This window comes from Thunnus maccoyii, chromosome 11 (genome assembly GCF_910596095.1).
Source record: "Thunnus maccoyii chromosome 11, fThuMac1.1, whole genome shotgun sequence".
Classification (NCBI taxonomy): Eukaryota; Metazoa; Chordata; class Actinopteri; order Scombriformes; family Scombridae; genus Thunnus; species Thunnus maccoyii.
The window spans coordinates 16262390-16278974 of record NC_056543.1 but is presented as its reverse complement, the minus strand read 5'-3'; the positions used below and the strand labels follow the sequence as shown (position 1 = coordinate 16278974).

The 16585-nt window shown below is 39.6% G+C and overlaps 1 protein-coding gene across 6 annotated transcripts in view; it reads right to left on the bottom strand.

The window, feature by feature from the left end:
* The window catches only part of fmnl2a (formin-like 2a), a 56621-nt gene extending 43191 nt beyond the window's left edge, over nt 1–13430 (bottom strand). For 3 of the 6 annotated variants that reach the window (XM_042426160.1, XM_042426166.1, XM_042426165.1), the window contains exon 1: nt 12296–13429. In XM_042426160.1, the coding sequence (XP_042282094.1) occupies nt 12296–12409 (114 nt within the window). In that variant the 5' untranslated portion in view covers nt 12410–13429. Of the gene's footprint in view, nt 1–12295 lie in introns of all 6 variants that reach the window. The other 3 variants (XM_042426163.1, XM_042426162.1, XM_042426164.1) reach the window with 2 other exon arrangements.
* Between the last annotated feature and the right edge of the window lie 3155 nt (nt 13431–16585).

Sequence of the window (16585 nt, the reverse complement as noted above, 5' to 3'; positions counted from 1 at the left end):
AGGTGTGCCACTACAGTACGTGACACACTGCATGTAAATGTTACATTCCGGTTCTTTCTCTTTTCGATTTCCCCGCAGGGAGGTGGAGGAGCCCTGCAGCTTCAAACTATACAGCTCAAAATCTAGTCAAACATAGAGGCTGTGAGCAACAACATCGGGGTGAAAGGAGTAGGGTGGCTCTGAAGCATGTGCTATCCAAACCGAGCTGTCCTCCCCTCATTAGCACAGCGTGCAACTATAATCCTCAGTGTTCTGTGGGGGCACAGGTGTCCCCTGTCTGTCCTCAGATTAGCTTTGTAATCCCCGGGACCCCCTGCCCCGGCTCAGCAGCCTCCTTCATCGGGACAGTAGTGTTTATATTTGTGAAGCTGTTCGCTGGAATGCCGCTCGACCAAATGGTGAGTTCAAACGTTGGAGCGTGGCTTCTCATTTTTCCGCCCAATACAAGCACATTCCAATGAAATTCCATTAATTTACTCGAGCAATGTATAATCTTAGATACTGTACTTAACAGTCTGTACTTATCCCTGCCACTGTGTGAAACCTTGGTAATGCTTTATTTTACAGGCCCTTTTATTTTATACTAATTGCAGGTATTTAACAGTTAATTTTTAGACATTTTACATAGAGAGTGATGCAAATAAGAAAAAATGGGAAAAAATGTTATGCTGAAACATTATATTTGGGTTCATACATAGTTGTTAATTTGCAAAAACATTTCTTTAATTGACAGAAAATACTTTTCAGGGAGTAATTTTGTGTCAAAATACAGATATACAGACTATAATGAGCACATCTCCCATATACTACCAAACTAGATAACCCTGTCAAAGAAATATCCTAGAATTAAACAGTTACACAGCAGCTACTTTAGGAAATGACTGAAAAAGCCTAATAGGCTATGTTAATATATCGTCTGACACAGAAAACTACACACTAAACAGAATTTTTTGCAAATGAACAACTATAAATGAACCCAAATATAATGAGTGGGCACTTAACAACTAAACCAACTGAACACTTTTTTTCTGACAAATCTCATAATTTGTACCAAACTACATTAACCTTTCTGTAAGATGTCCTAATATTCAAGAGTTAAATACTTGCAAATTACACAGAATTTTTTCCAAATATTAGTATAAAATTAAGGGAACTGTAAGAGAAAGTGTTACTGAAACCTTACATTCACCAACACAAGCTCACAAGAGTGTACCTGCTATTCTAGGTGACACATCTCACCTCATTGGTGTAATTTTCGCTTCACCGTCCCAACTGTCATCAAACTACTTTCAGAAACACTAAGTGCAACAAGCAACACCACATGAGTAATGACACAGTGAAATCAAATGTGATAGTGCAGCAGCTGCGAGTGGGAGGAATCCAATTTTACTTCCTCTGTGCAAAATATTAAAAGTTTAAAGCCAAGGTGCTGTGTCAATGTGGCTTCAGGAAAACATTAAAAACTCTGTAACACTTATTTGGCAGTGTTGTGGGCATATATATATATATTTATATGTATATATGTATATATAGTGCAGTGTTTACGTTGTGGGTAAAATCATTTTGGCTTGATACAGAATGGCTTTCAAGCTGGACGTTATCCAAATACCAGAAACATTATGGAGATGGTTTGGAGCAGCAGGAAGCTGTCCAAATAAAACAAGTGATACATGAACACAGAGGAGCTCTGGCCAGGCCAGATGTTGGGTTGCGAAAGTGTGTAGACTGAGGTGGAGTCCACGTTCCTGTTCCAGCATACAAATATTACGAATCACAAAAGTTGTTTGTCTAAAACATAAACAACAGCTCGAGGGAGTTTAAATGCAGTGGGTTATAGAATGAAATCATTGGTTTACTTGAAATGTGTTATATAATGTTTGAAGAAAACACCTACAGAAAAAAAAAAAGTTTCATTACTTCAGTAGGCGGCAGTGGGATGAACTCAGTCACAAATAGGATGCTTGAATCTTTGAGCTCACCAAAAAGGAGGCTGACTAATTTAATACTGCTGCTAAGTATAATCCTGTAGAGCTTTTAATCCTTGTCTTCTATTAACATCCCAGCATATGCAACCACACGCTCACAGGCAAAGTTTGTATGCAGCATCTTATATTTGTAAGTTGTGACAAAAACATTTATTCATTTTGGATATTTACTATATCAATCTTTGTTTGCATCTCTTTAAGTTTTATGTCTGTGTGAAGGCTTTTTTTCCCCCCAACGTTACGGGAAAGTTTTCACGTGGCACAACATTATGTCACAATGGATTGTTTCTGTGGTGCAATACATGTCCTCCTCCTACTTAGAAGCCACAATCCAACTAATGTCCCTTTAAAACAACATTAAACAAGCAAAAGTTTTGTCTTAGAACAATACAATAGTAAAGTAAGTAGAAAAAAATAGGAAAAATTCAATATAACATCTCATAAGGGTGCAAAATAAAACTTTAAAGGATTATTTAAAGACTGCTTTTAAAGTATTTTCTGGTTATTTCTAACTTCACATAGCAGACATCACAATAAAAAAATATTATCCGTGGCAACATGAGATAATTACAGATTCTGAACCGTTTAAGTGGAAAAGATTTTTTTTAAAACGTGGTCTGGCCTCTTGTCACACATAAATGTCAACACAAAAACTGAAAGCTTAGTGCTTTCTGTTTGTTTTCGCTGATATGGAAAATTATCCAGCAAGCCCTGCTGGTGTTTGGAGATATCAAATTACTACACTCCACCATTTCATGTAGTAACAGTAATCAGCTTTAACACCTAAGGTAGAGCAGAGGTGTTCACTACATGACCAAACCTTAAAACACCAAATCTTCCAACTTCCAATGATTTACATCAGCAAAGTGATTCTTTATTTCCAACTCTGATCCAGAGCGACAAGCTTGGTCTCTTCTTTGATTTATCTGTGCCTCTGAAATAGTTTTGGCAGCCCTGCTAACATCTCTGACAGAGCTGTGGGATCAACTCCATTTAAAGATAAATGCATGATTAAAAAACCCAAACATAGCAACCTCACCGCAGTGATTTCCCTGACATTCAAAAACACTAGAGAAATAAAAACAAAGAGCAACACAACCACTCCCTCTGATGAGGTGAACTGCAGGTGCCCGCCATCGTAATGTGCATCTGTATCAATCAATCTTGAAAGCTTGAACGGTAGTTTGATCATCTGCAAACACATATTAACCTGAATGTGATTGACTAACTTTGAAAACAATATCACACTCTGGAATTTGAAAACAAGCTGGTAAAGTTCTCAATCAACAAAAAGTAAAACTACAGATGGGTACAATGTGATGCAAAGTGATGATTTTAATTTTTTTTTTTTGCATTTTTACTCCCAAAGTTGAAGAGTTTTACTGACTGAACTTATTCTCTTCCTAATTCTGTTATAAGCCTATCCAGACTTCCTGTATTGTGAGTGATGAGTCAGTCTACTCTAGGATTTGGATGGGAAATAATCTGCTCACCTATGGCTTTGAACCTGTGTTCCTGGCATAATAAATCCTGTTTTCTGCTATATTTTGTAGGAAAACAATTTAAGAATGTGCTTTTATCAAACTCAAAATGGCAACCTGCAACTCTCAATCGAATAATAGTTTGTTTTTTTTAAGCAAAAAGCAAAAAGTTTTTTTTTTATCTCTCATTTTTCTTGTTTGCCTCCTTTTATTCCTCCTGTTAATGTTCTCAATTATTTATTATTATTTATTTATCTATCTATGTGTATGTGTATGTGTATGTGTATGTATATATATATATAATTTTTATTTTTGTTTATTTTTTTGTGAAGCACTTTGAGCTGCATTTTGTATGAAAGGTGCTATACAAATAAAGTTTACTATTATTATTATTATTAAAAATGTCAAAACTTTGCTGGTTTAAACTTCTTGAATGTGATGATTTAATGTTTTTCTTTTGTCATATACGACAGTAAAGGGCTTATCTCTGAGTTTTGGACTGTTGGTCGAACCAAACAAGGCATTTAAATATGTAAACTTGGACTCTGGGAAATTTTAACTGGCATTTTCACCATTTTACAGAAAAAATATTAATAATATCGAGCAATAATGAAAACAGTTGCAGTCCTACTCATTTGACTTTTGAATTTTACTGGAATTACTAATCTAAACACTAAACCATGAGTCTTTGGTTTCATGTGGGGGGTCCAGGACGAGAGGTACATCTTCTGTTCAGTAAAGCCTGAAACAACAGACAGCTGCATTGTCTGGAGATGTGATGGGGCTTATATCAAACCCTGGCAAAAAGCACTGCAGTACATTCAAAACGCAACAGGACCTCCCATTCTGCTCTGCAGATGTTAATTCTGGCAAGTCGCTGCCAGACAAAACCTGCCTTTTTGACTTTGGCAGTTTCAAAAACCAGCATATGTCAAGAAAAAAAACATTCAGGGAATAAAAGCTTTAAAAGAAGTGAGGGTACCTTTAAATAAACAGCTGAGCCGTTTCAATCAAAATATTAGACTACAAGTTACAGCTTATGCTACGAGCCTGTCTGCACATTTCCTACATTTAGAAGCAAAACACAGTGTAGATATTGTACAAGGCTGCAAAAAGTCCAAACATGGACAACATGTACTAACAACTCCAAAATGTCAGCTGATAGACCACGAGTCCCCACCCTAACACAAGCTTCACAAATCCACATTATTCAGTTCCAAAAGGCTACATCAACAGATGAAACCATGAGGATTCTGCCTGATATCAAACTATACACATACCCCAAACAGCTCAAGGCTCCGAAAAGAGAGTGACGACAACATCAATGTCACACGATACAGCTGACCCTGAAGCCATAACACACCACCGATTTGTCAGAATGACACCGACATGTGAAGGATTTTCTAGATTTTGTTTCTGATCAAGCGCAGCAACACCACGAGCATCAGCAATTCATAACAGAAACATCCACCCACTCTTGTGCAGCACTGTGGCCAAGCCGTTTCGCTTTATAGTGCAGCTGCCACCTTGGAGCCCGGACAGATCCTGACCATAGTGCACTTCACCACAGAGCTGTGACTCTCCTGCTCTTTTGTGTGAACCTCGGGTCGGTCCTGCTGGACAACACAGGCAACTGGCTGTGACCGGCATAAAAGAACCAGAACGGGCTTTTTCCAAACTGTCATCTTCCACCTGCTCCTTACTCAGGAAGACCTACAGCAAATATACTCAAATACAGGGATGCATCCAGAACTAAAGGCTAACTCCTCCGACTAACATCAAGTTTCTCTTTCTTTCAAAACTGTTTATTTCTTACTTAAAGCTGCCATTCAGTACATTTCAGTTGTGTCAAGAAAAAAACTCCCCTGCTCTTGCTAATAAAGCCACTCCAAAGACTCATCTTATTAATCCAGCACTCAAACAAGGGTCAGGGACTGTTATTATCAGGTATGATTAAACATGATCATAGTGAAAACCCTCTAAAAGGTTTAGTTTACCTTCTTCAGAGTTGTTTTACTTGGTCAGTACTGGACACAGCCAGTAGAAAACAAACCACCCCCAAACGAACTGCACTGAGAACAACAATACTGGTTTCACCTCCGCTGTAGCCATTTTCCACATAATCAGCTGACCCTCCACCAGTCAGGTGAGATGCCTCCAGGCTCTGCTTCGAGGCTCTGCAAAGGCCAGCGCAATGGCTGCTGGATCTCATCGCTCCCCCAGGCATTTCATGCTCAGCTCTGTTACTGCTAATTGGTGGGTGAGCATCCCGGGGCTCAAACACACACATGCCCATATACAAGCATGTACACACACATATGAGTATGTGGGTTGGCCTCTCGCAGCCTGCCGGGTCTGGGTCTAATGCCAGGCTCAGTCTTGGGCTCTCCACAGAATAAAAGAGCAGCTCTGTTCGCCCGGGCCTGCTGCACGGGATTCAGCCACTGGTCACCCTCTGCTCCTCAGACAATACCCATTGTTCTGCTTTTTAATGAAGAAGAGTTGACATGGAAAAGTTAGGAGGGCTAGCTTAGTCATTTCCTGGGTCCCTTGTAGGAATGTCAGAGATGGATGGGTCACTGTTTACGCACAAGGGTTAAAAATTGGCTAACACAGGGAAAAAAGTGGATGACAACAATCTGACTCATACTTGTATAAGTGTATATATACACAGATATTGAATTACAAAATAATCATTTTTTAAAAAGGTGCATCTTTTCTACAACAATACAATGTTTGAAACAATGACAAAGCAAATGTTTAAAGCAGCATTAATCTGTAGTCATGTAAAGTTATTACAGCTAATGCGTTAGCAAACAATTGCCTATTTCTATTTACACACCTACCCGACAGAGTTTCTCAACTTCAGTATTTACTCTCCTTTTAGCTCTATTTTGGTCTTCGAAAATGCTCCACTATATGTTCGCCTTTCACCTTTGTTTGTCAGCCGTTCGGTTCTGAGCAGGTAGCGTTTAGCAGGTTTATAAGAGCGTTCTTAATTCAAAAAGCTGCTTTCTGAGCAAAAACAGTATAATTGCCATCCGCAAAACTAAAACAACGAGCTGAAAGATGCTAAAAAAGCTCCATCAAGCTGAGAGGAACTGCAGAGCAGGGTGATAATTTACAGTGGATTTGTCACTGTGAATGATCCCTTGCTTATTATACATAGTAATTTAACCCATTATTCATATCAAAATATTGATTAGTGCAGCTTTAAATACACTTTCAGCCTTAATTCTGTTCACTTCAGTAGAGCTGAAAAACCTCTAGAACAGGTCTCAGGTTGTGCGGTAAAAAAGGCACAGCCAGCTCAGACCTGTCGGTGTGACAAATTAGACTTCGGCCGAACATGAAGGCTACTCATGTGATTAATCTAGGGAGTAGATTTCAGATGCAGCGCCTCACAGCACAAATAACAGCAGCTCGTGGTGCTTCGGCAGCCTTTAAACAAAGCAGCTTAGATGTAATCTGGGCAGACTACTGAGAAGTGCAGCTACAACAACAGCTAAGCCTATAGTCCCCATATGGCATTTAAACAAATAATGGCTGTAAACTTCTCTGATGTTGTGATATCCAGCCGACCCTGAGAGCGAAGTGGATGGTAAACTGAATGTGGGTACGATTTAATTTGATGTCAACTCTGCGGTTAGCTGAGGCAGAGGAGCAGACACGAGTCCTGAGCTACATTCCTGTTACACACAGTCATTTTCCTGTGGTTCAGCATGAAGCATATAGACCAGCTCATACTGCACATGTGACTCACAAAGATTGATTGCAGTCATTTCACATGCTTTCAGCCAGTATGCACTTATAGACCGAGAGACCAAAATGCCACTGTGAAGCTTTGCTCATACCCTCTAATGGTTGGCTAAACGACAATGTTGGATTGATTAGACAATAACTGCGGGGTAAATTGATCTAACAAGATGTTGATATGATCAGCCATAAAGTATCCTCACTGTGTTGTGCTGTGCAGGGTAAACATCAAGAAGGCTGCCCTAGTACCGCCTCATCATCATGTGCGAGCCATCTTCTTCTTCTTGAGGACTTATGTCACAGATACTATGGCAACCACAAGAGACATGCAGGCTTGTAAACATGTTTCCAAGAGTAACTACAGAGACATTTTACCCTTGATGCAATGTGGGGAAACCTAAGCCTTAAATAACACCAGTAACATTCACAAGACATACTAAAGTAAAGAGCAGGCCTTAAACTGAAATGCTCATTGAAAAACTTGTCAACAGTATAATAAATACCTGTAAATCTACCTCCCTTCAGGACTTTAAACAACGAGCATTTGGGTTTAAATTACACCTCACTTCACGGCCAAGGTCACATGTGAATAAGCCTCTCTTATCATGGCAGAGGCCTTGCATTACAATTAGCCTATTTCCAAGATCAGCCCGTGGCTCCGGGGATTCATGAGACAGAGGCTTCAATGGGCGCTTTTCATTTAGAAGAAACTGCCGACTCAGCTGGCAGTAAACCCTGAGTTTTTCATGGAATCATACACAGCGAGATCACCGTATGTGATCAGTAAACGCTGATACTGAGCTTAGATATCAGACTTATTTTGATATGCATGCTATATGTCGACTGATTATATAGTTTGTTGTTATTTTTGTACTTTAAATACTAACTTTAGACCGTTAAACATAGCTTGACATGAAATACAGTCCCTGCTTAAAGACGATCCAAGAAACAAGGAAATGTCAAAGTGAAGTAATAAAATTATTTCCTAGTGGGGACCTGAGGTAACCGACACCAGAGTATAATTTAATATATAATGTGTTCATAGAAAACGTAATGAACACAGACACAATAAATTCAGATAGTGCAACAAAGCCAAATTCTTCATGTTTACTGGGACAGATGAACTCACAGGTTGATGGAAACTGTTTTTGGGATTTAATGGCTTCAACAAACAGGCTGTAATTATGACTGTGAGATTTGAGCTGCAACGATTAGTCGATTAGTCGACTGTAGGGAAAATTAATGATCAAAATTTGCTGGTTTCAGCCTTTCAGATAAGATGATTTGATGCTCTTCTTTGTCATACATGATAGTAAACTGAATATCTTTGGGTTTTGGTAAATTATAACAGGCATTTTTTACTGTTTACTAACATTTTATAGAGAAAACACTTATTCGATTAATCGAGAAAATAATCTGCAGATTAATCAATAATAAAAATAATCAATAGTTGCAGCCCTAGAGCAGACACAACCAGTATTTATGTCTGGATATCCACAATCAATACTTTAGAGTATAGATCAAAATCTATTGATTAGCAAACTGCCAAGTATCCAAAGATGGCATGAAATACTTGATCAGGTCTTCTTGTTTATTTATTCTTTGATCAGATATTTCTGTTCCTGGTTTAAGTGAAAGAATCAATCAGACATTGGAAAATTTGGAAAAACAGGGGAAAAAAGGGATTTTAAAACAAAAACATGCTTACATTCCTGAAAAGTATTGTTTTGGCGCCAAGCACTGAAAGTTTTCAGATAATACTCAGCAAACCAGTAAAAATGTAAATGAAGGCTGAAATTCTTACTGAAGGAATTCGCCTTATTTTACATTTGCTCTGCTTTCACAGCACACAGCATGGATCCGAATTCAAACACTGCATGTCCTCTTGATAAGAGGTTCCAGGGTTTAGAGAGGCGAGTGCTTGAATGTGGCCCCACACAGCACAAGCCTTTAATCCAGTAACGGTTCCCTAATGTGATCCAGGGCTTGCTGTTGATCAAACCTATTAGGAGTGGCAAGTAAACAGTCCTGCTGCTACTCTTTCACCAAAAATATTGAGGAGAAGGACAGTGTTGTCTAGATTATACGGAATTGTAAAACAAAAATTGGTTGTATTTTACATAATTGATTCACCAGCCAAACAGATTGAATCAAAGCACTGTGGGTGTAAAGCTTTTCATTCACAATATGATATCAAAAATGATTAATGAGTAGGTGAAAGGACAGTTGATCAGTAGCCAAGTGCACTTAGATTAATCATGATCACGTTAGGATGCTAAGAAGTATGACAAGGTGTCCTCCTAATCATCTGCTGTTCAAACTAAAGTGAGGTCACCAGCGACACACAGGCCCTGTTCACACCTGGCGTTAAAATGATCCACATTGACACATTGAAATCTTATCATTCAGACCACATTCGGAGGTGGTCTTGGCTGCATATGGTCACATTCTTTTAACAGTATGTACACAAATGTGTCCTGGGACACACTGAAGGACCGCCTACTCAACTGCCATCCTCTGCATGAGCAGAGGTACATACTCATACGTGTGCTAACAGTGTCATATTAAAGTGCAAAACGAGAAGAAGAAGTAGCCACAACAACAGACAAAATGGATTCTTGTGGATGGAGTACACACAAAACACGCTGTCTAATTTCCATTTGGGCTGATGAGTTTTGATTTTGCCCGTGTGCCAAGGTCTTTACAAACTTGTTCTTTCCTCTTTTAAAGGACCAGTGTGTAAGATTTAGTGGCATCTAGTGGAACGGACTTGGCAGAAATGGGTTATAATATTCATAAGTATGTTTTAATTAGTGTATAATCCCATGAAAATAAGAACTGAGCCCTTTATATCTACTTAGGGAGCGGGTCCTCTTCCACGGAGGCCACCATGTTGCACCACCATGTTTCTACAGTAGCCCAGAAAACACAAACTGCCTCTCGCCAGTTCAAAACAACAACACATTTGGTCTTTGCAAACGGAAGCGATGTACATGTTTATTTGCATATAGATTGGGGAAGTGAGATCCGATCACAAGTGGTCACTCGAGCTGCACATAGAGACACATTCTAATGCCAGGTGTGAAGTGACGTACTTGTGATCGGATCACCCGAGATGCATGTTAATGCCAGGTGCGAACAGGGCCACGGAGCCAATCAATGGAGCTAACTGCCATCAGGCACGGCTGAGAGACGTTAGGGTTTAACTGGCAGTAAATAACGCTAAATGCTGTGATTATGGTACTAAATTCTTCTAATGCTGGAGGGCTTCCATCCAAGAGCTGGCAGCGGGGAGGAGGAAGGGAGGGAGTGGGGGAGTTCCTAACATGCTATGAGAATAGGCTTTCCTGACAGCCAGCCCATGAAATCCTCTCCTGTTCCTTGACTACGACAGGTAGATTTTATTTCCGGGAAGCATAATGAGAATTAGTTCTGTAAACCAGCAACTTTTTGAATCCTGATCATTCTCTGATCCTTGACATTTACCACTCAAAAGTGTTTATAAAACCAGCTGTAAGGGGATAGCTCAGAGATAGGTGACTCTAAAATCAGACCTGATTAAGAAGACCCAAATCCCTCAGCGGGTGTGACGTCAAACCTCATCTAACCCAAAGTCTGCTGCCTCCAGCCGCTGACTCAGATTCATCTGTGACTAGCAGCAATCACACCCCGACACAACTGTGACACACAATGATTTGACTTCCACCTACACTTGATCCGCTTTTTGTAATGGGCTTACAGGCTAAAAGATCTGTGCCACCAACCTGAAAACATATAAAAAAAAAAGGATTGATCTGTGCAACAGAAGAAAAAAAAAGTTATAAAAAGATAAGAAATTGAACTTCATCCTCATCCCCAAGACAAGTTTACAATCATAAAGAAGCTACTATCTGAAGCCAGATTCCTTTTGCTGAGGAGCTAATGTTTATGAGAGCAGTAAGCCAGGCGACAATCACGTTTGACCCACATTTTTCCAGCTCTCAAATTTCACCCCAAACTGCCGAACCTCACTGTTCTTCTATTCAGGCCTTTATTCGCTGACTGGGGAGCAACGGAAACTCTTAAACGGTGATTCTATATTCACAATAACAGCCATAATCATGTTTTATAGCACAAGAGAACACGTTGAATAAGCTTGTAACACTGGCAATGGCAGTTTGAACACTTTACTCATAATTTATGTATATTTGTGCATATTTTTGTGCCAGTTCTCTTCCGTTTTGTGTCTCTATATTATTCATAAAAGTATAACTTCAAGCATCGAATCCTGTCTTTTTTTCCGCACTGTTGATCCGAGCCAAAATCTTGAGGACCTCTCTAAAACACCTGGCAAGTCTAACGTTCATTTTACAGGTAGCATAATTGCAACAGCCGTTGCATGTTGACACTTTATGATGTGACAGATGTTTCAAAAGGACCTGGCATGCCGGGCACTTATACAGCTTCAAGGAGTGAGCCAGAGCCTACACTCATAAAAGCTGGGGAAAAAAAAGAAAAAAGGACAGCCATAAAACTAATAATTTGCTGTGTTATGACTGCAGGTGTCTCATGTGATAACATTTGGAAATTTAGAAGCATTGAGGCTGCTAAATGAGAAGACTACTGGATAAACATTTAGTATCCTGAATTTAGGGGCCAAAATGGGATGTTTGATGTGTTTTACCATGATAGTTAAAAAAAAAGTTCAAATGCTGGCTGATATTTTTAGATACTTCAAAGGCAAACTTGTTGAGTTGTAAAAGACTGACTTGCTGTTGAGTTCAATATGCTCACATAACTGCTCCAACTTTGATCAGGATTAAAAAGATTGTGAGAAAATGTCTCCCAAACTCTGAAGTGTGTACTCTTCCAGGGCAACAGATGCAGATCTCTCCCTCTGTCACAAGTAAACAAGCCTCTTTTTTTGTCGGAATATCCCTTTTTTTTCTCCCTGAGCAACAAAGGACCAGGCGTGTTGGACAAACAGGGGTCCAACCTACACACAGCTGTCCCCGTCCCAGGACCCTGGAGCATGGAGGGAACAAAGAGCAAGCAGATGCAAACGTTTTTTTTGTTTTTATTGTGACTGCTTACCAAGACGATGGCAAATCTTTCCTCTAGTTCACCTGGTTCCGGCATGGGGAGTTTCAGAGGCATGTTGTGTCCTCTGAAATCAGTGTGCTGGTCCATGCTCCCTGCGTTCCCCATGTTTCCTCCGCTGCGCTTTCACACCAACAAGTACAACTCTTCCCCCCCCACCACCACCGCCGCCACCACTACCACCACTACCACCCTCCACCTCCTTCCCTCCCTCGTCCACTTCAGGAAAATCTCCGCACGGCGACAAAATGAAAAATATCCGCACGTTGTTGGAGGTTTTTTTGGGTTTTTTTTGTTGCTCCGTACAGGTTTCTTCCAGGTGCTGGGTCACTTCTTCAACATGAAGCACATGTGAGGGACCGAGGAGCAGCAGCAGCAGCAGCACCAGAGCTCCTGATGAGGCATTTTCACGGCAGAATGAGGAGACCTGGGGGGAAAAAAAACTTGTCTCGATCCACACGGACCTTCCTTCGTTGTTATCCGTATCTTGCACAATTTCGGCTCCACTCCCAGTCGGTAGTAATGACGATGAGCATGATTCACGCTTTGCAATCCCCCCCCCTCTCTCGTGTGTTAGTAGTGAGTGATCGGAGCTGGCTTTACTAATCCCACTGCTGCTGACCGGATAGTTAAGGAGGAGGGGGTCCGCACACACTCACACACACACTTACACACACACACATGCACCGCGGCTGCACACACTCTCATCCCTCCCTACAATGAGTCCTTTCAGGGGCAAGCCTCCCACTTCTTGGGGCGTAGCTCCCAAAGCCGTAGCCAAGGAGATGATATTTTCTGTGTTGCATTGTGGTACTTTGAGTCCATTGTGAAAACTTGTGTCCCTTGCGACCCCCCTCAGGGGCCCCTGAGTAGAGGACCCCCGCAGGCAGCTGAGGATTGATTAAAGGAGCTCTGTAAAGTCAACACACTTAAACCTTTTGGACATTTTAGAAACTTGATCTTAAACCTTAAATCTACATTTTCATTATTTTTAACTTGTTTATCAAATGATCTGCCCTAATTGGAAAGTTTTAAGGCTTTTTATTAGCTTATTGTGGTATTATCCTTTTCTCTGTTAGTATGTCTTTGCTGTTTTTCCTCTTCTTGACTTTTGTAATTGACTTGATGTCGGGTTGCCCCTCAATGATCTCTTGAGTATAAATAAAGGTTGAATGAATGAAAAGTGAATCCATTATTTCCTCTTAGTATGTTTTTCCTGTTTATGTACACATAGGCTTTGGTTAAAGTGTTTGTTCAAGAGGCCATTTACATAGTGATTTATCCATTCAGTGCTACTGGATGTTTAAAAAAAACAATATTCTGTTCAGAAACCAAGTTTCATATCTTGACTCAATAACTTAGCTTATCCTTCTCCACACTGGAATAGAGCTGAATCAACTAATCCATTAATCCATTAGTGGACTGACTGAAAATTAATTGGAAACTATTTGGATAACAGTTTTCATTTCATTTTTTCTAGTAAAACTGCCAAACATTCGTTGTTTCCACTTTCTTTATTGTGAAGATTTGCTGCTTTTCTTTATCATACGTGGTATTAAACTTCATATCTTTGGGTTTTAGACTATTGGAAGCTATTTGAAGGCGTCACCTTTTTTGTGACTGTCAATAAACTAAACAATTAATCAGTTAATCAACAAACTAATAAGCAGAATGATCTGTAATGAAAATAATCGTTCGTTGCGACCCTACAGTGGGAAATGTAAGGTTTGTGTCAGTCATCATTAGAAAAACATTCAATAATAAGCCAGAAATAGCATCTGAAGTGAACCAGCAGCTCCAGTCAACAAATCATAACTTGATTAACTGAGCTCACTCATTATTGCATCGTTAAAATATCTCCATCCAGGCAGAAGTGATTCTTTGCCTTACAGACACTCATCTGTAGACGTTTTGACTTGTCATAGTAGGTAAAGCACAAGTGTAAAAGATGGTTTTGCTCCATTTAAGTGTCCCAGTATGTCCAAGTTATGATACAGCATGCACAATAGATAGATAGATAAATACTTTATTTAGTCCAAAGGGAAATGTGATTAAATGTGATGTGATGTGTCCAAATGTTTGCTGTGAAAGAGTTACAAGTACATAACTGTGTCACTTGTGTCTGTAACATTCAGACACAAGGAAAACATTCACACATGAGCCTCTATCACATGCTTGAGGTTAACCAGACTGACCATCATATTAACAATATTCTCCTAATTAGCCTGTAAGTCAGCACACCAGCTTCCTCAGTCAATACATCACAACTTGGACATCATAATTAACTTAGCTCCCTGTTTAATATATTACTATATATTACTATATTTCCTATGATGAGTCAATATATCTGCTGTGAACAGGGCCTATTGTGATTAGTTTCACTTTTTCAGCCTCTTTCTTTTGTCTCATGTAGCAGTATAATACATTATAGCATATCGCTTCAGACAAAGATACTTGGTGACAAAACCTTTAGCAAATACATCTTTGGTCCTGACCAGAACTGAGTGAGAGCAGTCCCTTTAAAACTACCCAAAATCCCTGCACACTCAACGGTGGTTTCACTACCTTTGTTCACTTCTATTTTAAGTCAAAAGTGTGTGTTGATTTTTGTTCCCACAGTTGGATGTTTGAGCTTCACACATGATTTATGTGCAGAAGAAGAAGTTTCACCTTAAATCTCAGTTTAAAATGCGCACATACAAGCGTGATTTGTGACCTCACAACAAGTTTGGAGCCAGTCGTGGTCCAGTGTGCGACTTAATCAAGTGTAATTTGAGAACTCAAAGCATTCAGTGAACATTTCAACGGGGGCGAAGAAGTGAATGTTTTATGTCTGAAAACATGTCCGGAGGGGAGCCTTTAAAAAGTGAACAATTACAACAATTTTACGATAACACGGTTCCTAACATGTTTTTCTCCCCTCAAGATCTTCAACATGCGTCGGGATGAAATCTGATCTGCTGACAGGGTGGGGACACACAAGAGGGTGACATCAGCATGCAGCACTCTGGAGACGATCCAGAGGTTCTCCAGATGCACAGTGGTTTTATTCAGGCTGCTGGTCTGATTCAATAGGGGAGTATGTCACATCTGAGGTTAGCTGGCTGGACACATTGAGGATGCAAAACACAGCTGACTGACCTCATACGATCATTGCGTGTTCCAAGTTAAGTTGATTTGCTCTGCCTGAGGACCCCTCCCCCGTATTGTGAACTACATGCTTATCCACTTATTGGATTTTATTTACTTAGTCGATGCTGTTCATTCTGCTGCACTTCTGTATTGTTTTATTTGACCTTTTAATCACTTTTTTCCCCTTTTTTGTGCATTTTTTAGTAATTGTTTCAGTTTATTCAGATTATTATATTTCTTTATTTTTACAGTTGTCCATTGATATATATAAATAAGGACCAGAGTTCAGCCCAACAAATACATAGCAGCAGTATTTTGATTTTATTTTATACAATATTAAGCTATAATGGACCGATGTAGAGCACACTCAATATTATATGGAGTCTTTAAAATGTTGTTCAACTATTATTGATTTAAGAAAGTGTATAAAGATTAAAAATAAACATGAACCTAATGAGTGAAGTACGTTTAATGTGCACATATCTTCTGGTAAAAGTTTAGTCTTGGATGTACATTAAAGTGAAAACAATCCTCCCCTTTTTATTCCAAATACATGTTAGTAACAGTGTAGCTGGACTCAATAATCCATCTATTATCTTGTCACAATAATAAACAAATGGTCCTTACTGTACGTGTTCAGCGGAGCAGCATGTGACATAAGCTAGACAATGAGTGAGCTTTAAAACAATAACACAAAGTGTCTCTGCTGCTTCACAAGTGTCCTGACACTGATGGTGACACAACACAGCCAGAATGAAAAAAAGGGATTTGAATTAATTGATGGGAATCTTGTTTATTAGTGTTAATGTGAGCGTTGGGTTATATATTAAATGTTTTCTCAGTGGCTTCATTAGTATATTTGTAGCCTTTTTGGCAGAGTGGCACCCTGAAGACAAAATAAAACAAACTTTCCCTCAAAATGGTGATTTTCTCAGGTCAACTGGTGCAATTCAGCAGCTCTGCTTTCATGATGCTGCATCTCACCAACCATTATATATATTCCAGTATCAATAAAAGGAGGAGTGAATGTATGGGTGGAGGGGGCACCTTGCAGCTGCATCTCCAAGAGGTCTACGGAAGTATGTGAGACTTCAGATATCTCCACGAGGAAATATAAAATGCAAAGGGGATGCCAAAAATAAAGGCAGCACA